Source organism: Protopterus annectens, chromosome 3.part1, assembly GCF_019279795.1.
Source record: "Protopterus annectens isolate FY-2018-M chromosome 3.part1, PAN1.0, whole genome shotgun sequence".
Classification (NCBI taxonomy): domain Eukaryota; kingdom Metazoa; phylum Chordata; order Ceratodontiformes; family Protopteridae; genus Protopterus; species Protopterus annectens.
In genome coordinates, this window is record NC_056732.1 from 1645740377 (window position 1) to 1645761365 (window position 20989).

Genomic DNA, 20989 nt, shown 5'->3' on the forward strand with positions numbered 1-20989 from the left:
GCTTTTCAGGGGACACCCAAGGTGTTATTTGTATTATTATGTTATATACTACATTACATTAGTATTTACTTTTGTTAAGTGGGTTAGTCCCACTAAACATGGCAGATTTTCAGAGGAGACCTGAGGTATTTTTCATACCCAAACATTGCAACATTCCTTTAATACTGCATTACAATGTCAGTACTGGAAACTAATCCAAGAACTTCAGTTGGCAAGACACCCATCCAAGTTATAGCCAGCTATAGACCTCCCTCCATGACTCCGGACACTCACTCCTACCTGGACCTACTGGACTCCGTCAAGGTACCCCCTAATACCCTGATCCTTGGTGACTTGAACTACCCCACCACAGACTGGGTGAACTATTCCTGCACTAATGCACTCACCCAATGATTCCCTGAATTCATAAGTTCTAATGCACTAGACCAGCTCATCTCATCCTCCACATGGGGAGATGACATTCTGGACTTGGTTCTCACCAACTTGGGTGACCGCTGCACCTCTCCCGTAGTATTTTTTCCCTGGTGAGATCAGATCATTGCTATGTCTCATCCAAAGTTTCTAGCCCAACCAACCCCCCCCCCCCCCCAGCCATAACCAGTATAAAAACTTCTCAAAAGCTAACTACAACCTCCTAAAGGAGTGTGTCAGCAGCTTCACACCACCACCCCCCTCAGAGGATGCAGAGAACTATGCTAAACAGTACAGTAGTGCAATATACAAACACCTGTACAACTGCATGGACTCATCCATATCCAACAGAACTAAAACCTGCCCCTCAAGGAAAAAACCTGTCTGGTGAATGCCCTTTATCAAAAGGCTTTACAACAAAAGGAAGAAACTGTTGTCAAAGGGTAAAAAGGAACAATTTCCAAACTGGAAAAACTCCCTCCTTAGCAAGCAAATTATATCACTAGTGAAAATACACAAAGCTAATTATGAATTGAAACTAGTCTCTGAAACAAAGGGAAACCACAAAGCTTTCTTGACTTACGTCAGGAACCTCCATGGCAAAGCCCAGGTTTGTTCCAAATTAGTAGTTAACCGTACCACTTACACTGATCCTGTTGCCTTAGCCAACCTGCTAGCTGACAGATTCAGTGCAAACTTCAGCCCCCAGAGGCCCATATGACATCCCTGATACTTGTCCCACACCTCACATCTCCTTAAATCAAGTGTTAAAGGCCCTATCCAAGGCAAAGAACACAGCTTCCATGGGAAATGATAGTATCCCATGCTGTAATCTGCACCATCTCCAGCAAGAACTAGCTTCACCATTGAGCACCCTATTTAACCACAGCCTAATTGCAGGCTTCATTCCAGCAGAGTGGAGAACTGCCATTGTCTTCCCCTTGCACAAAGGTGGTGCCATTATTGACCCGGGAAACTACTGCTCCATTAGCTTGACAAGACTGCTCTGTAATGCCATGAAGCGTATTATTATGGATCTCATAAACAAGGACATAGCCAATCTCCAAGCACTTGACCCCACCTAATTCAGATTCATTAGGGGGAGATCTTGCCTGTTGAATCTGGTTGACTTCTTTGAGACCGTCACCAAGGCCTTGGATGAGGGAAAGTCAGTACATACAGCTTAACTTAACTTGGCCAAGGCCTTTGACATAATCCTCCACTCAGGCATCATTGAAAAGCTAACACAACTTGGCGTAAATCTCTATTTCATCAGGTGGGTAGCCCACTGGGTCAAAATAGGTGTCACCACCTCTGACAGCAGACCTGTCACTAGCAGTGTTTTCCAGGGATCTGTCCTGGGACCCCTACTGCTTGGCATGTACTTCACAGAGGTCCAGGCAAAGACAAAGGGCCTGTGGCTTACCACGTTTGCGTATGACTGTAAGTTGGGTGCTGTCACTGACTCCCCAAATGATGTTAACACATTGCAAGAGGGTCTCACAGCAACAAATAACCACTGCCAAAGTCATGGCCTTAAGTTAAACGCAAAAAATGCATCATCATACCATTCGGCAAAAACACAGCCCCTACTGATTACCACATCAATGGCAACCCACTAAGCACACAACCTGTGGTGAGAGACCTGGGTACTGAGGTTGACAACAATCTCACATTCGACCATCATGTAGCAGCAGTGGTCAAAAAAGCCTTTTACTTGGTTCATCTCATAAGTAAAGGAATTGCATCCAGAAAAAAAGAAGATTATTACCTCTCTGTACTCCTCCCTCATTAGGCCTATCATTGAGTATAATGCCCCATTTGGTATGTACCTCTCTCAAACACCTGCACCAACTGGAAAAGCCACAGAAATACCTTACAAAGAGAATCCATGGCCTCTAACACCTGTCCTATGCGGAATGGCTCAAATCACTATTGCTCTACTCATTATCATACAGATTGCACAGAGGTGATCTGTGTCTTGCCTACAAGGCAATATCGGACCCTGCCCTATTAGAGATGCACCATATCCATAAGTCCAAGTCCTCTCACATTACCCACTCAAAAGGCCTAAATCTAATATGAGACATCAACAAAACCTGCTGGAGAAACAGGTTTGTCTCACAGAGGCTGCCCCATCTCTGGAACAGACTTCCCATACATGTCAAACTGAGTACCTCGCTGACCCTCTTCAAGCGCAGCCTTGATAAATGGATGGGAAATCACAGATCTGTCCCAGGGGTTCCACCTTTGTCCCTCACTGACAGGGGTGATAGGTGCTGGCTGAGGTTTCTTTTTTGGGGATAAACTCTTGGCTGGGCTTGTAAGGGTGCCAAGGCCATTAGCCTAGTAACCTCCCATGATCCTATGATCCTAAACATAATGGCAACGCTTTCTGTAGTATATTTAAATGTGATTAGTCTCACAGATCTATACAAAATAGAAAAGTAGTGAACTATATTTAAAAAGGCAGAGTGCAAACAGTTACGCTATAGGAAACACATTTAGAAAAAACTTAAGTACATGGATTTGGTATAGAAAGAATTTCAGGACAGCTATTCAGAGGAATAGCTGGTACAAAGGAAAAGAGGAGTACTTACATTAATTGCAAGAGCAACTCAAATACTGATGGAAGAGGAAAAAAGATAATGGTAGATGTGTAGTACTAAGGGAATACTGGCAAGGGAGGAAGATTACATCCACCTAAAACTGCTATAATGGAGCTTAGAAAATTCTGGGAGAAATAATCAGCTTTCAGCAGGGAATATTATTTATAGGTGGGGAATGGAATTTGATTTGCAGCAGTGACAATGTATCTGGGGGGGTGGGCGGCAGAAGGGAAAATATAACAAAAAAGGGGTAGATGTTTGAAGAAATTTAAGAAAATATTTGGCATAGAAGACATGAATTCATTACTAGGAGTTTGGAGTGAATTTATACATTATTCCCCAAAGCACAAAAACTGAGCTAAGCTAGACAGGAATTATATTTGACAGGAACATGTTCATTTAATTGAATGTTTTGCTAAACGTCTAATAATTACTTCAGATCGTGAGCCAATAATACCCCAAAAAATGAGAGACTGACACTTTCTCACCTATCTGTTAAAAACAGAAGAATTTAAGGAATGGGTATTAGAAATTATTCATGAGTTATTAAGGAAGATAGAATTTTTTTCTGAAAATATAACTAGGGAATGGGTAAAATTAAAGTGGAGTTTAAAAACAGGACAGAAATAAAAAGAGAGAACAAAGGTTACAGTACTGCAGATCGGAGAATCTTACAGAATAGATCAATTGTGGAATGCTAAACATAAAATAATATGCATGAGTATAGAAAGACTGCTGTTAAGAAATTGTTTTTTTTGATAACTCCAGTGCACAAAATCTTTTAGCACAATGACTCAGGCAACACAAAGTATAAAGGGTTGTCGCCAAGCTTAGGAAGCTTGTAACAAGGACGATAACCAAAGATCTTTAGAGGCATTAAAAATATTTGGGAAATTTTCTGAAAATCTGTATAAAGCAGAGAAATTGGGAAATCAAGAAAAGGTACAAATGGAAATGTTTATGGGAGTATTAAACATGCCAAAGTTAGAGGTAGATGACTAATATTAGAATAGGAGGAGAGGAGATAAAAATAGAAAAAGTAGTGAACTATATTTAAAAAGGCAGAGTGCAAACAGTTATGCTACAGGAGACATATTTAGAAAAAACTTAAGTACATGGATTTGGTATAGAAAGAATTTCAGGACAGCTATTCAGAGGAATAGCTGGTACAAAGGGAAAGAGGAGTGCTTATATTAATTGCAAGAACAACTCAAATACTGATGGAAGAGGAAAAAAGATAATGGTAGATGTGTAGTACTAAGGGAATACTGGCAAGGCAGGAAGATTACATCCACCTAAAACTGCTATAATGCAGCTTAAAAAATTCTGGGAGAAATAATCAGCTTTCAGTGGGGAATATTATTTATAGGTGGGGAATGAAATTTGATTTGCAGCAGTGAGGATGTATCTGGGAGGCCCAGAAGGGAAAATATAACAAAAAAGGGTAGATTTTTGAAGAAATGTATGAAAATGTTTGGCACAGAAGACATGAATTCACTAGTAGGAGTACAGGGTGAATTTATATATTATTCCCCAAAGCACAAAAACGGGCTAGGCTAGACAGAATTATATTTCACAGGAACATGTTCATTGAATTGAAAGTTTTGCTAAACATCTAATAATTACTTCAGATCATGAGCCAATAACTAAAAAAATGAGACACTGACACTCTCACCTATCTGTTAAAAAGAGAATTTAAGGAATTGATAGTAGAAAATATTCATGTGTTATTAGGGACGATAGAAATTTCTTCTGAAAATATAGCTAGGGAATGGATAAAATTAAAGTGGAGTGTAAAAATAGGAAAGAAATAAAAAGTGATACATGGTTAAGAAAAATTATTTAGAGGGAATGACAAAGTTTACAGTACTGCAGAATAGGGAGTATCTCACAGAATAAGAACAGGAGCAATTGTGGAATGCTAAGCACAAAATAATATGCATGAGTATAGAAAGACTGCTGTTAAGCAACTGTTTTTTTTTTGATAATTCCAGTGCACAAAATCTTTTAGCACAATGACTCGGGCAACAGAAAGTATAAAGGATTGTCGCCAAGCTTAGGGAGTTTGTAACAAGGAAGATAACCAAAGGTCTTGTAGAGGCATTAAAAATATTTGGGAAATTTTCTGAAAATCTATATAAAGCAGAGAAATTGAGAAATCAAGAAAAGGTACAAATGGAAATGTTTATGGGAGAATGAAACATGCCAAAATTAGAGGTAGATGACTAACATTAGAATAGGAGGAGATGAAATAAAAATGGTGAAGTATAACCATTCTGTAGGAAACAACCAAGGAATAGACTGCATTCCAGTGGAAGTTTGGAAGATACTGATAAAGATCTGGAAGGTTTTGTTTAATAGTATTTTGAAAGGAGAAGAAGCACCAATATCTTGGAAGAAAGCAATGACGGCTATAATACCCAAAGATGGTAAAGACTCATCAGATCTAGCTTCATGTAGGCCCATTTCAATTCTAAACCACAATTATAAAGTGTTTATGCCTACAATGGCTAAAAGAATGAAACGTGATGCCAAAATTGGTAGATATGGATCTATGTTGTTTTCTGGAGGGGAAGCAAAACATTTGAGAACATTAATAGAACAATGATGATCCAGATTAAGCAAAATGTAAGAAAATGCCACTGATGTTGGTGGGCCTTGATGCAGAGATTTTATGAGTAGGGCAATGAAAGCATTTGCATTCCCAGATAAAATTATAAGGTTGATTAGGAGGATATATGAGAGATCGAAGGTGAAAATTAAAGTGGGTGGGTTCCTCTCTGATAAGTTCTGTTTGAGAAGAAGAACTACGCAGGGGTGTCTTATTTCCGCTTTGTTACTTGCATTATATTTAGAACCACTGGCAAAGAAAATAAGGGATATAACTGGTATGGTAGTTAAGAAAAGCTGGCTTTATTTGCTGATGATATTATTTTATACCTGATAAAACCATTAAAGGAAATGTCAGTGCTGTGGAACATAATGAGAGTTTCAAGTCTTTTTGGGATACAAAATTAATGAAGATAAAACAAAGGCAATAGATGTAAACTATGTACCGACACATGAATTCGTTCAGCAATGCCTATATTTATGGGGACATGATAAAACTAAGTACTTAGGAGTATGGATTAAAAAGGATTCTGTTAGGCAGTTAAAGATATATGGGAAGAGACTAAAAAGAATACAAAAACTGAGAAACTATAAGCTCTATTTTATGCATATGGATAGCAATATGCAAGTAGTCAAAATGTTTTTAGTCCCTTTAGTTTTATACACGTCATGCATATTTGTACAACCAGAAGAGAAATTGTGGATAGCAATTAATAAAAAGTTGAAGGATTTTATCTGGGAGGGGAAGACAACAATAGTCAAGTGAGATAAGCTAATCCTTCCACTACCAAGATGGTTTGGAATTACGTGATTTGAAGAGGTATTTCGGTTCTACTCAGTTAAGGCTCCTATAAATGAATTACAGCTTTCTGTTTGTGCTAAAGTGGAAAGGGATGATGATGAAACTGAGGGAAGCTCAGGAAAGAAGGGGGGGACTGGGATTTTGAATGCAGATCCTTAAGGAAAATAAAAAAAAAAAATAACCATACAGATTATTACATTCATAAAGTAGTACAAAATATTCACAGAACTAGGCAACGTGGGAATAGAAAAGGAAGATTCTGCCAATAGGGATAACTGCAATTAGGGATACAGACAGTAGGCAAGAGGGGGCTGGAATTTACTAGAGAAAACTGACAAAAGAACCAAGGTGTTGGAGGCAAATAATTAAAGAGGAAAAGTAATAGATCAGGAAGGGGCCATTGAACTGCACACTAAAGACTGTATTCCCTATCAAAGAGTGATATCAGAGTTTAGGCAAAGAGAAAGGAATACAGAGATCCCTAAGTGAAAGACCAGCACTGGTAGAGTTATTGGTAGAATCTAGAACAGAAGCTACTGTTAAAAAAGGGATAATTAGTACAGCATATAAAATAACTGCATAGTTTCGCTGTGGCGACCCCTAACTGGGAAAAGCCGAAAGACACAACAACAACTATAAGAATCAATCACAGAAGGTTAGAAAGGATTGGCAAGAGTGATTGGGTAAACAGTTCACAAAGGAACAATGAGGGATATATGTGAGACTAAACCAAGTAATAAAGAAATAAAGTCCAAACCACCACACTGGTAATAAAATCGATTCTTTTTACTTCCAACCAGATCTGTTGGTTGGAAGTAAAAAGAATCGATTTTATTACCAGTGTGGTGGTTTGGACTTTATTTCTTTATTACTTGGTTTGGTATCAGTTTCATTTTCTGTTATATATGGGAGACTCCCAAATATGCAACAATGTCTAGAAGATTTAGGATCTTTCCTTGGAAGTGTTTACATAGATATTTTATACCCCAAGTAGACTCCAAAAAATGTTTCCTCAGGTAGATAGCAAATGTTGGAGGTGTGATGGAGAAAAAAGAGGTTACTTGGAATATATTTTTGGGAGTATAATGAGTTGGCAGATTTAAAAAATTCCCTGCTGACTAGTGGGCAAACTGGTATAATTAAAGAAATTATTTTTGAGCTATGATACAGAATCAAAATTGTGTAGATATGGTAAGGCCTTGCTGAATCTAATTACAGTGGTTGCCAAAAACGCAATTACTGGAAAATGGAAATCAAAGTCTAAACCAGCTGTACTAGCAGTAGTGAAAATAGTAAGAGATAAAACAACTGGAAATAGGATCTTTATCAAAGGGAAGGAGCAAATTACACAGAAAAAAAATGGGAGTTGTGGAGCAATACATGCAGAACAATGTTTTAGAGGAACAATGAGGTTTAAAAGATGGCAAGTTTGACTGACAATGACTAGATAGAAAAGTGATGCATAATGTTTGCAACTAAAAATATGTCAATATGGTTTGTTTTTATTTATAGAAATATATGATTGCCTATGTCACAAGTAATAATTTAATAAATCCATTTCTTGCTTTAAAAGAAGAAATAATTTGGTTATAGATTTTCTTTCCCTATCCCATGGTTGACAATTGTATATTAACCCTAATGAGAATAACTGGGATCATATCACAGATAAGTTGAAGGGACCCTTACATAGGATAAAGCATTTAGGAGTGGGTTCTCTCCATTAGTAGTACAGTGGGCAGTCTTGGGATAAATTTCCTGTTTTCCATCTATAGATCTAAGTTGTGCTTGAATATGGACAGGGATGAACTTTGTTTTATGTGAATGGGAGTCTGTTCTACAGCAGTGGTATCCACTGTGCGATATACTTGTCCCTCCAAACCATTCTCTGGCAAACTATAACAAGCTGTAGGAAAATTAAAGCATATAAATAGTCCAAGGATAGTCCATCACATTTAATATACTTGATTCTGTTTGTATCTCATAGTGATGCCATAACACTACAAGAAAATCCCATAAAAAGTAAAATAGTCAGAGTAAAACAGAAAAATGTATTTTCATCTGTAGGCAGTCAAGCTTCTGTCATATTTGGACATGTGTGCAGTTTAATCCTGGTTAAACAAATCGCTATGCTTGTGTAACTAACTGGCTTAAGTATGGCTCAGCACTTCTGCCAATTGGTATTTGCAAGACAAAGCAATAGCTGTTTAAATAAATTAATTACTTTGTTGTAGTAGTAAAACGGTCTTTTCAGTGGTGTGCACAGATTTAGTTTAAAATAATACTTTTACACACTGCTTGGAGTTCATTAACAGTGCTTACTTTACAACTATACAAAAATAGAACAAACTATGGATTATTTGAATTTCAATTTTTTTAAATAACTTTTATTAGTTTTAACATATACACAATATTTACAAAGAAATGAAGAATACAATAAACATTTATTCAGAAGATTGTGTTATATGAATAATTTAAAATTCAGTTGTTCTATTTGCAACTGTTTCTAGATTGTTCCAGTAGAAATTATTTTAATGTTAGCATGAGAATGCATTTTTTATAATTTCTTTTTCATTTTATATAAAGTAGCAGCAATATTTAAGAATTCTTCAAATAAAGAAGCTTTTTTTTGATTTCCATTTCTTTATTATTTTCCTGGCAATAGTAAGTCAACTCTGAAACATTTTAAGATCATTACTTCTAATAACTGAATCAACAGGCATGTTTAATAATAGTATTGTCTTCAAGATGACACAGGTTGTCTGACCACAATCTCATGGAAAATTTACATGCATCCTTCCAATATTTTTCAAGTTCTTTACATTCTACAAATATATGTATCCAATTAGCTTTAATTATAGCTTGACCAACATTTTGGGATGTTATCTTTCTTAAACTTGGAAATTTTACGAGGTGTAATAATAAAATCCTGTGTTAAGTATTTGCATACAAATATCTTCCATACAAACCAGAAGTGGTAAATTTCACAGTTTTAAAAAAAACTGCATTTTTGTCATCTTCTTTTAATCTAATATTGATCTCCATAAGAATCTAAAATTTTCCAATATCTTGAATCAACATTACCATTATTACTTATTAAAATAACTTTATACAATTATGAAAGCTAATTCTTTGTACTTGATTCTTCTCTTAACAGTTGAAATTACAATGTTATAAATTTCAGGTATAACTTTTCTCTCATCTTCGTTCATTGCAAATACAAATTCACCAACTTATAACTATATCTTATATTAATAAAGTACGATTTATCCACATCATATCTTTTAGTAACTTCTGTAACTGTGACTGCTGTGTTTTTATCATAGCAATCTGACCACAGTAATAGTTTTTGCTTTTAAGCATTTCCATTTTACTATAATCTTGACTTTCAATTCATATGAAAATGCAAACGGGACATTACAATTTTCCAATTTTAAAGTGTTGGAGTTTTATAAATAAAATTTCTAAAGCCTGTAAGTATAGAGTTAATATATTTTGAATTAGTTTTCTAAATTAATCTTCTATGAAAATGTTAAGTAACCATAAAAAATGCATTATTTCAAATTTTTCTTTTGATTTAATTACTTCCGATGTCATTTCCTCTTGAATATTTTCCACTTACTATTATAACTCCGCTTTAACTAGAGTAATATTACTGTCAATAATGAATTGAAACAGCAGGATTCTAAATCTGGAAACTTAAATATCTCTATATTCCCATAATCTTACATGGTTGTATATGAAGTTTTATGTTTATTAGGATACCAAAAAATGAAAAACTCTGTTTTTGTTATTAAAATGTTATTAGGCTAGAGAGCTATTGACTGTAAAACATATTCTTTTGTGAAGAACCATCATCTTTAGTAAAACAAATCTTTCCTCAAAACAGAAGCAGAATTATTAATAAACAGTGTGGAACACCATTTATGTCAGCTATCAAATAAAAAAAAAAATAGAATCAATTTTATTAATATCATGTTTTATTATTATTTGTTCTTTATTATCCCAATTCTAGTTAAATTTATTTTTAACTGATTTGGTTGCTGATTATTTAATCTATTTTATTTTTATTAAGTTTCATTAAAGCTAAATATGTAAATAGATTTCTTTAATCAATCCTCAAAATGAATTATTAATGTCACCTAATGATAAAATATCATCCCCTCGAAGCTGTATTTTTGTTGTACTATAACCTCCTTTGGTTCAAATGCTGAAGTAAATAAAAGAGGGGATAATGGATAGCCTTGTCTAGTACATTTAATAATATCAAATTGTTGTGAAATAAACATACCTATTTTAATGCATGCTTTGGAACCTAAACAAATTTTTTATTAGATCGACAAAATAATTTGGGAAACCAAATGCAAAGAGTTTTAAATAAATAGTTCCAATCTATTATACAGTCAGATGCTCTCTCAGTATCTAAACTTATCAAGGCTAACATCTTATGTTGATTTTGGGCTAGATCTAATATGGTTAATTCTCTCTTTATATTACCAAGGTCTGGTCTTTATCAATAACACTACCCATTATTTATCTTCTGGTCTTATCAATAACACTACCCATTACTTATCTAAGTTTTAAAGATAATATTGTCATAAAAAGCTTGTAATCTGTATTTAACATTGAAATTAGTCTACAGGATAATACTAAGCTACTACTGTCCCATTTTAAAATTTGTGAAATTAATGTATATTTCCATGAAGCTGATATTATATTAGTAGACTCAATGATTGAAAAAGTTTTCCCTAATAACTTTGTGTTATAAAGGAGATTTCATTACATATACCATCTAAGCCTGATGCCTTTCCTTTTTTACTGTTTTAATTGCATTAGTAAAGTTTGCTTTTACTGATTGTTATTCTGTTGTTTTGGTTAAGTCAATGTCTGATGTTTTATGACTGCACGTCAGTCATGCTCTTCATGTCATCCAGCAAGCACCAGCAGTCACTATGTTAGGAGAGATGTAATTTGGGAATTTAAACACCTTAAATATGTGCCAATTAAAACCTTAATGGGCATCCAGTTTGTTAAGTATGCTGTTGGGACTAGAAAAATAAGTATAATTTTATATGCTTTATTAATCCTACTGATCACACAATCATATAACATACAATGCAACTGAGTCAAGACCATTTACACTTTGCAGATGTGCACCCTCATGCTATACCCTCCCTTCTCAAAAAGGGAAAAGCAGGTCAGTCCTGGAGTAAATTCATGAGAACTAACTTATCAACAGACCTATCATTGAGTACAATGCCCCATTTGGTATGTACTTAACCAGGTGTATCCAACAACTGGAAAGTCCACAGAGGTTCCCCACTAAAAGAATACAGGGCATAAGTAATATGCCCTATGCAGACCACCTCATGGCCCTATCTCTGTATTCAGTCTCCTACAGGTTTCTGAGGGGAGATCTATGCCTGCCATACAGGGCATTGTCAGACCACACTCTGATGGACCTTCTGCATATCCACAAAAGAAACACCGGAATTACCCATTCTTAGAGACTTAAACGTTGCCTAGGATATAAAGAGGACCTGCTGGAGAGATAGGTATGTATCCCAGAGACTATCCCGTCTGTGAACAGGCTTCCCATCTATGGGAAGCAGAGTTCTTCCCTAACCCAATTCAAGTGCAACCTGGACAACTGGATGGGAAACTGGAAATTCATCCCTGGTTTGACACATATGTCTCTAATAGACAGAGGTAACTTGTAAATGGTTCATCTCCCAGGCCCATACTTACAGTTATCAAGGGTATCAGAACTTGTCAGAGATTTGGGATGCAAGGCTAGGCTTAAAAAGGCCCTTGTGGCCATTAGCCTAGTAACACCTATGAACCTATAATAACTATGAAGGATGTTGTGGTGTTACTTTGTTCCAGAGATAGGGTAGATGTTGGGTAATGAATTTGTCAATGCAGCGTACTTTAGTAATGTGCTGGTGTAAATTTAAATTCCTATTTCTGGCATTAGTGAATCTATTTGACTTAACTTGTGAAGATACAGGAGATCAAGGAGGATGGGGTCTCTAATGGCAAAGAATGAAATGTTAGAAATGCAGAAGACATCTATTAATGATCCAAATTGTAATGGTCAAAGTTACTCTCTATAAATAAAATACAGATATAAGAATAGACTGCTCCTTGTGTTTCTCTGCTAAAATAAACTACTAAGGGCAAAATGTTCTTACGTGTAGGACTGCTCACACTGCATATATAACATGAATATACACACAAGTGATTTGTAATGAAATCTCAGCACTACTCATATTTTTCTTTACTTCTCAATTCAGTATGGAATTATATCTTAAGTTATAGCAAAGACAACTTTGTACACAATCTCTCCTCATATACAGTTAAGTTAATACGGATTTATATCACACAATCGAAACGTGATATCATCGAATGCCATAACAGCGAACTGGTAACCTCGAACGCTGAAATCACTGAAAGCTGATAACAGCAATTTTTTTCCTTGGGGAAAAAATTGCTGTTCCAGTACACAACACAAAAACACTAAAAACTATTGCTAATGTGGGGGCTGTGACCCCCCCCTACTTAAATATACCAAATCCAAGATCGCACCACAGTGGAGGAAATAGCAAAGCCACGGAAACGTCCCATCAAATTCTTTCCCTGGGAAAGAATTTGATAGAATTTGATGTTCCGCGGCTTCACTATTGTCAGTCTTCAAGGTTTTGGGTTCGATATTATAACATTCGATGTCTTGCGACTTAGATGTTATGATATACACCCAATTAATACTACCTACACATTAAATGCATGATTTACAATGAGCTGCATGTTATAGGATCAGAAACTAAGTGCAGTATAATAAATGCATGTAGTACATCTAAATGTTGTATGTACAGTATTATCTTGTCTCAATACTGACTTTCAGGTTATCACAGAAAGGGGTCCCTGGACCAGTTCACCAACCTGATTATTAAATGTAAATAAATACATTTTAAGCTGGTGTTGTGCAGTGACAAATTACAGGGATTCCAGGGGACTGCAACACTCATTGGAAGTGGTAATTAAATAATTACAGGTAGATTGCAACTGCCATAAACAGCAACAAAATCAGACTTACAACCAAGGGAATAAGAACACTGGAACAAATTAAAAAGTGAAATAGAATGCATTAAAATAACACAGTGAAATCAAGGACCTAAAATTAAGTTCAAAAAGATAATTATTCTTGGAATTCCACATGGGTGAATATATTGATGGGGAGTGTGGCATACAAATTTCTGCTGTTGAGGTTCTGGAAGTGGTCTTAGCATTCTACAAGGCAGCAGTAATTAGAGTTAGAATGCCTCATAAACAAACAAAAAAAAAACATTAGAACAAGCTGAAGAAAATTCATGCAACAGCAGACCTAAAATATAAGAACATGCTGTGGTTTATGAGTTTGCATTCTCTGGCAAATCACAGGTTGAAGGAAGACCTGATTTTATTATACAGCTTTAAGAAGAATGTGTGTGTGTGTGTGAGAGAGAGAGAGAGAGAGAGAGAGAGAGAAATGTGGAATGAGGATATTGGTATAAAAGTAAACTTAGGCTTACGGGCAACTTTGTAAATTAACAGAACCAGACATGGACTAAACTGAATACACTAGGACAGTAGATGTCAATGTGGTATTTTAACAAACTTATCTATATTGTGGGAAAGGAAGCCTAAGGAGTCAAAAAGGTAAGAAAATTATTAAATAAGGATGTCTTTACACTGGTCTGATGGCATAAAGGCATAGCATCCATCTGTGCTGCTACAGATACGAGTTCTGGAACAGTCTCAGATCATTGGCAGAGGTGGCTGGATAGAATAAGAAATGGTCAACATCCAGCTCCCCTCTCCCAGAGGAGAGTTCAGGAAATACTACTGCCTGTGTGACCTCTGGTGTAGAGCTGGATTCTCCCAGACAACCCATTCAGGAGAATACCAAGATATTCTGATGTTACTGCACTCCACACTTTCTAAGCTAGGAATTATCTCTGGATACAAAATGGTTCCTGGAGTCGCATCTCTTATTTCTCCATCAGATACCTTGTTTCCTGGACACTACTAATGATAAAAGCAAGGTTGCCAACCAGCATTTGTGGAGATCTATACAGTCACAGACATAAGAGCACACACAAACACAAACAATATTAAGCACAGTAAAAACATAAAGATACTAGCTGTTTTCAAGTCTATATGCATATAATGAGGTTTTGTTGAGTCAGTATGGATTCGCTGTACAGTTAGGAAAGACAGAAGAGTCAAGTGAATTTCCTTATTCTCTGATCACGACACAAGGGAACATTTGTAAAAGAAAATAGTGACCAAATCAAGATCGAGGATAGAAGCATGTCAAAAGCCAGATGCAGCACTCAGTCTGAAATTGAACCATTCCACAAGAACCTCTATGTGGAAGAAAACCTATTACATGCAAACTAAAAGTCACACAGGAGGAATAGCACAGTTCCTACTTCATAGGTATGCATGTGTGCAAACAGAATGTCGAAGTACGGTTTCTGCAGCTCTTACTTGTAAGTTGCATCCAGTAAGGTCTGTAGCATGTCATCATTTCTTTCCCCAGATACTCTTCTTTTCTCAATCACCTTGTAGAAGATGTTTTTGATTTCTTTGTGTGCTCTGTCTCTGCGTCTGTAATACAAAGAAATGTAATTACTTATTATTTATTTGTTTTCTGTGTTGATGAAAGGGGAAGTACAGCTAAGAATAATCCTACTCAGTGAGTATTTTAGGAAAACAATTCCATTATACAAGCAGGAACAAAAGTTGTGTACTTATGATGACTCTAGTCTTCTTGGTGTGGCTCTTCTGCATGCCCTACTGAGGTAGGGTTTGAGTCTCACAAGGGATAATTGGCTAGGCTTAAATGTCTCACAAAGGGCAGTTAGCCTAGTACCAACCTATGAACCTATTAATAGGTTCATAGGCAAGTAGTACGCTAGCTGCCCTTGTGGGCCTTTTCAAGCCTAACCAATATGCCCAAGATGTGGATCAAACCTTGTACCTCATGTCTGTCAGGTAAACACAATCATTATGCCAGTCCCCAAACATGTTCAAATAAACAAGTGTTTGGATAACAGTGTATATCTGCCCACCTAAGTGTTTTGCCACACAATCACAATATGAAAATATTAACAATGAATACTTGTTTAGTTAGTGAATGGAAATGTAATTTTGTGTGTTAACTTATGTACAGGGCAACCTGTATAGCAAAACCACTCAAATTAGTAGCTTCTGTAAAGCATTAGCTGGTGCACTGCACTAATCTTCAGATTCCCCTATTGTCCCAATTTGCTGAAATAAGAATTTTTTAAAGATTTGTAAGCATTTCTCTTATGTTGATAATAACTCATTTGGTATTGTTTGTGTTTCTTCTCCCTCTGTGCGCTGTTTTAATGCTGTCACAAGCAGCACAGTTAACCCACCCCTTAGCTAGTGCCAGCATACATGTACTCTGGTATATTCTTATGGCACAAAATTGCAACTTTTTTTTCAATGCTTTTCAAATATACAGATTTTTTGTTCATGCTGTGACTCTTACTTAAGCTATTTACAGAATCCAGATGTTGTTGGAAACATCATCAAACCTCTCCTTCTCTTATTAGTCTTGTACTCCTTAAAGATAATGTGCAATGGAAAGTCCAACTTACCCAAAATATTCCTCCATAAGAGTCCTCATAATATCACTGCTTGTATACTAGAATTTAAAGAAACTGCCTAAAAAATTCCCGGTATATAAAACTTATTTCCTACATAACAAACACTGCTTACATAGGTACATATGTTGGTACTAGGCTATCGGCCCTAGGGCCTATACAAGCCTAGCCAAACAATTCCCCGGAAATTTCTTCCCACAATATTTACTTCCCTGGACCCCTGTCTAGCAGGGCGACTGACGTGATCCCTGGGGTGAATTTCCTATCTACCATTCAATCATCAAGGTTCCTTTTGAAGAGGGCCAAGGAGGTGCTCTGTTTGACATGCATGGGCAGTCTATTCTAGAGTATGGGGAGTCTCAGGGTCATAAACCTACCCCTGCAGCATGTTTTGTTCATTGTGATGACAAGGTTTAGATCCCTGGAGCATGTGGCTCTGAGGTATAAGTGGAGCATGTCCAACAGCTCAGGGTTTAACATGGCCTTGTATGTTAAGCAGAGATCACCTCTGAGTAGACGCTATGCCACAGAGTATAGCTTGTGTTGTTTTAGACAGTCAGCACAGGGCACCTGCTTTATGCCTGTAATTCTTTTAGTGAGGTGTTTCTGCGGTCTTTCCAGTTGTTGCAAATGTATCGTGAGGTACATACCAAACAGGGCTTTGTACTCTATAATGGGTCTAATGAGGGATGAGTACAGTGGGGCAATGACTTCCTTTTTTCTGGATGAAAAGCCCTTAGTGATGAGGTGTGCCACAAAAAAGGATTTTCTGACTGTTGTGGCGATGTGGTTATCGAAGGTGAGACCACTGTCCACCTGCTGTGTCCCTAAGTCTCTCATCACACTTTCGGTGTTTAGTGTACTGCCACCTATGTGGTAATTCATGGGTACAGGGTTTTTCCCAAAGGGGATAATTATACATTTCTTGGCATTAAGCTTGAGCCCATGGCTCTGGCACCAAGCATCTGTTTCTGTAAGGCCCTTTTGTAGAATATCCACATCATTTGGGGATTCAATAATGGCTCCCAGTTTGCAGTCATCTGCGAACTTTGTTAGCCAGAGTCACTTAGTGTTGGCCTGTACTTCAGAGAAGTAGGTGCCAAACAAGAGCGGTCCCAGGACTGAACCCTGAGGTATTCCACTTGTCACTTGTCTGGAGCTGGATTTGGAGTTGGCTACTTTTACAGTCTGGGTTCTGTCAGTAAGCCAGCTGGTAACCCGAGTGCCGTAGGGATTTATGCCCAGCTTAGTAAGTTTATCTATGATTCCAGAGTGGGGGATGGTGTCGAAGGACTTGGCGAGGTCCAGATAAGTTTTGTGGACCGCCTTACCCTCGTCCACAGCTCTGGAAACTGATTCGAAAAAGTCAATCAGGTCCAGGAGACAAGATCGTCCCTTCACGAACCCAAACTGGGTGGGGTCCAGTGTTTGAAGGTTGCCAATGTCTTTGTTTATAAGTTCCATGAAAATGCATTCCATGCCCTTGCAGATCAGGCTTGTCAGACTGATGGGACGGTGGATCCCCCCTTGTGGAGTGGGATAGCTGTAGCTGTGCACCACTCAGTGGGCACGAAGCCTGAGGTGAGGCTATGATTAAACATGATACTTGGGTGAGGTGCCAGTTCATTTTGTAGTTCATGTAGTACACAGCCCGAGATGTCATCTGGTCCCATGGATGCTGTATTCTTAGCTTTGGAGAGTGCAGTTTCTACCTGTGTGGCCATGATTACCGGAATTTGGCAATCTTTTGGTATTGAGATAGCCCTTTGGGGGGTGAAGTTGGCACTAAATCGATCTGCCAGGATATTGGCAATATCCTTGGGATCAGTATATTTAATGCCATTCTGTTGGAGCTTAGAGCAGATCTGAGCATTGCCATTTAGATTCTTGACATAACTATAGAATGCCTTGTGGTTGTCTTTGGAATCTTTGGCAATTTTATTTTCGTAACTAGCTTTGGAGGATTTTATGAAGGATCTCCGCTTCTTACTGAGGCTGGTAAGGGAGTTTTCTGCATCCTGGGATTTTCCTCTTTTCTGCAACAGTTCTTCCTTCTGTTGTATAGTTTGTTTATGGCTGGGGAACATCAGATTGGCTTCCTTTTTTTGGAGGACAGTGTCTTGGTTCTATTTGGGATGGCAGAATTCATGCACGAGTGGATGTGCTTGTACAGTGCCTTAGTTTAGGATTCAGCAGTCGAACTTTCAGCTCCCATCTGCATGGGTGCCATGAAGTTTGTCACTTCTGACTTATGCATGAAGTTGGCTTTGGGGAAATTTTTTTACAGAGGTTTCCTTACTGGGGGGTGGGGATGGGATGTGGATGTCAATGGTGATTTCCTTATGGTCAGACCTGACCAATGAGGGGGTGACCACTGGTGTGGAGCATCTATCTCCCATGTTGGTAATGGCCAGGTCTAGGATATTGGAGCCCCTGGTGGGACAATGGATTAGTTGATGCAGGGCATTGGAATTTATGAATTCCAAGAACCATTGGGAAAAGGTGTTGGTACCAGAGTAGTTTTCCCAGTTAATGGCAGGGTAGTTTAAATCACCCAGTTTTCAGGTGTTTGGCTGTATCTTAATATTTTCCAGTATGTTTAGAAAGGTGTAGTGAGACTCTTGGGGCATGGTGGGGGATCTGTAGCAAGCTACAATTTCGATTGCAGTCTTACCTAGTGTTAGTTGCACCTGGAGAATTTCACATGCATTGTGTTGGGCAACTAGCCTGGAGGTGTGAATATTTATTTATTTATTTATTTATTTTACATTTGTTAACCGGGAGAGTCCGACTGGATACATGCCCATTTTCAGCGGAGGCCCGGGGAGAAAAGCTCCAGGTACATAACAGACATATGAACATTGTTAATGCAAAAAAGGAAGATAGTTGAGTTCTAAATACAATATAAAGATACATCACATCTTGGGAAAAAAATAACAGCAGCATATAAAAAAAAACATAGGTCAGTTACAAAGGCGGCCTTGTTAAAAGCTGTTAAGGATAGTGAGGTAAGAGAAGGGTAAATGATAGTGGTTAATCAGGTTTGGAACAGGGACATTGCCAGAGAGTATTGAGATGGGGTTTAAGCTTTTTATTGAATTGTAGTAGTGAAGGTTCTGAGGTGAGCATGGTCGGTAGGGAGTTCCACATTTTACCTACAAAGTTTGAGAATAGAGAATCCCCAGCAGAATTATTGGCTTTGGTAGTTTGAGCTAAGATCTTATTGGAGGAGTGTAAAGATTGCAGGTTAATATAGGGGTGAATGATGTTTTTCAGAGCTGGTGTTTTCTCTGGGTGATACAGTATCTGGTGAGCCATTTTGAGTTGGTTGAAATGGAGTTGGCTGGAAAACTCTAACCACCCTAGTTGCTTCAAGTTAGTGCAGTGGTGCGTTCTAAAGGTGGAATTTGTGGCAAATCTAGCTATGTGACTGTAGCAAGTTTGTTAAGGGTTGTCTTGTTTAGGTTTGTAAAAAGGGGGGAGGCATAGAAAAGAGTTGATAGTAGGTGTGTGCTGGCAATTGTAATTTTAGCGTGAGGAGTGAGAAAGTGTTTTACTTTATAGAGAGAGCCAAGCTTTTTATTGATGGTTTTGATGGTTAGATTGAAATGGGTGTCAAATTTAAGGGAGTTATCAATGGTAACACCTAATAGCTTTGTGTGAGCTTCTGGTGATATAGTGATTCCATTGGAGGATGTAATAGAGAAGGTGGGGAAGAGTCTTGTTAGTGGGTGAGAAAGTAAGTAGTTTTGTTTTGTTGGGGTTGAGAACTAGTTGACGACTTGAGAACCATTTTCTATTAGGTTGAAGGTGTCTTGGGTTGAAGCAGTGAGGTCTGCCAGGTTGGAGGCAGTGCTGATGATAGTCGAATCATCTGCATATTGAATGCATGTGGCATGGGGGTGATTGTGGGCAGGTCATTAACAAAGATGGTGAAGAGAAGAGGGCCAAGAATAGATCCTTGGGGAACTCCAAGTGTAACAGGTAGGCATGTGGATAATTTGTCCTGCCATAGAACAGCCTGTTGCCTATTGGACAGGTAGGAATGGAACCATTTCAGCATGGAATTTCTGAGTGATAGTTTTTTTAATGTATGGAGGAGTTGAAAGTGGTTCACCATATCAAAGGCCTTGGAGAGGTCTAAGAAAAGAGCAGATGATAGTTTATTATTGTTTCTGAAGTTATTGATGGTATTAGAAAAGGATAGTAGGGCTGATGTGGTACTGTGATTTGGCCTGAAGCCATGTTGGGAGTTGGCTAGTATTTTATTTTTGGTGAGGTGTTCCATCAGTTGTTTGTGGACACACTTTTCCATAATTTTGGCCAGGGGTGAGAGTATAGCTATAGGTCTGTAGTTGGTTAGCTCTAGTGAGCTACCACCTTTATGGAGAGGAATAATGTGGGACATTTTCCATATGGAGGGGATGAAGGCTTCTGACAAGGTACGGTTTATGATTATGGAGACGGGATAGGAAATGGCCTCAGCTGCTTTTTGCAGATACTCAGCTGGGAGAAGGTCAGCTGCTAGCTTAGTGGGTTTTAGTTTTTTAATAAGAGATGTTATAGAGGATATGGGTACTGGATCGAAGGTAAATAGATGATCTGATGTAGTTGTAGTATTCTGCTGGCATGGGTAGTGGAGTGGGCTGGTTGTTTGTTTGAATTGTGTGGCCAGGGATTGTATAGTTTCTGTGAAGAAACTATTGAATGTGTTAGCAATGTTTACAGGGCACTGTTGTTTGCAAGTTGTTGGAGTGGGGGTGGTTGCCTGGCCTGGGTGCAGGAGCTTGTTTAAGCCTGCCCAGAATTTTTGTGGATTATTAAGGTGTTTGTGTTGGGAGGTGGAGGAAGAAGTTTTTTTTATAATTTAAGATCATTCTTTT

The 20989-nt window shown here is 37.7% G+C and overlaps 1 protein-coding gene across 2 annotated transcripts in view; it reads right to left on the reverse strand.

Annotated features, from left to right (window-relative positions):
* Positions 1–20989, reverse strand: part of LOC122798593 (lanosterol 14-alpha demethylase) — a 160509-nt gene that overhangs the window by 44752 nt on the left and 94768 nt on the right. For both annotated transcript variants that reach the window (XM_044067670.1, XM_044067669.1), the window contains one exon: positions 14962–15081. In XM_044067670.1, coding sequence (XP_043923605.1) covers positions 14962–15081 — 120 coding nt within the window. The remainder of the gene's footprint in view (positions 1–14961; positions 15082–20989) is intronic.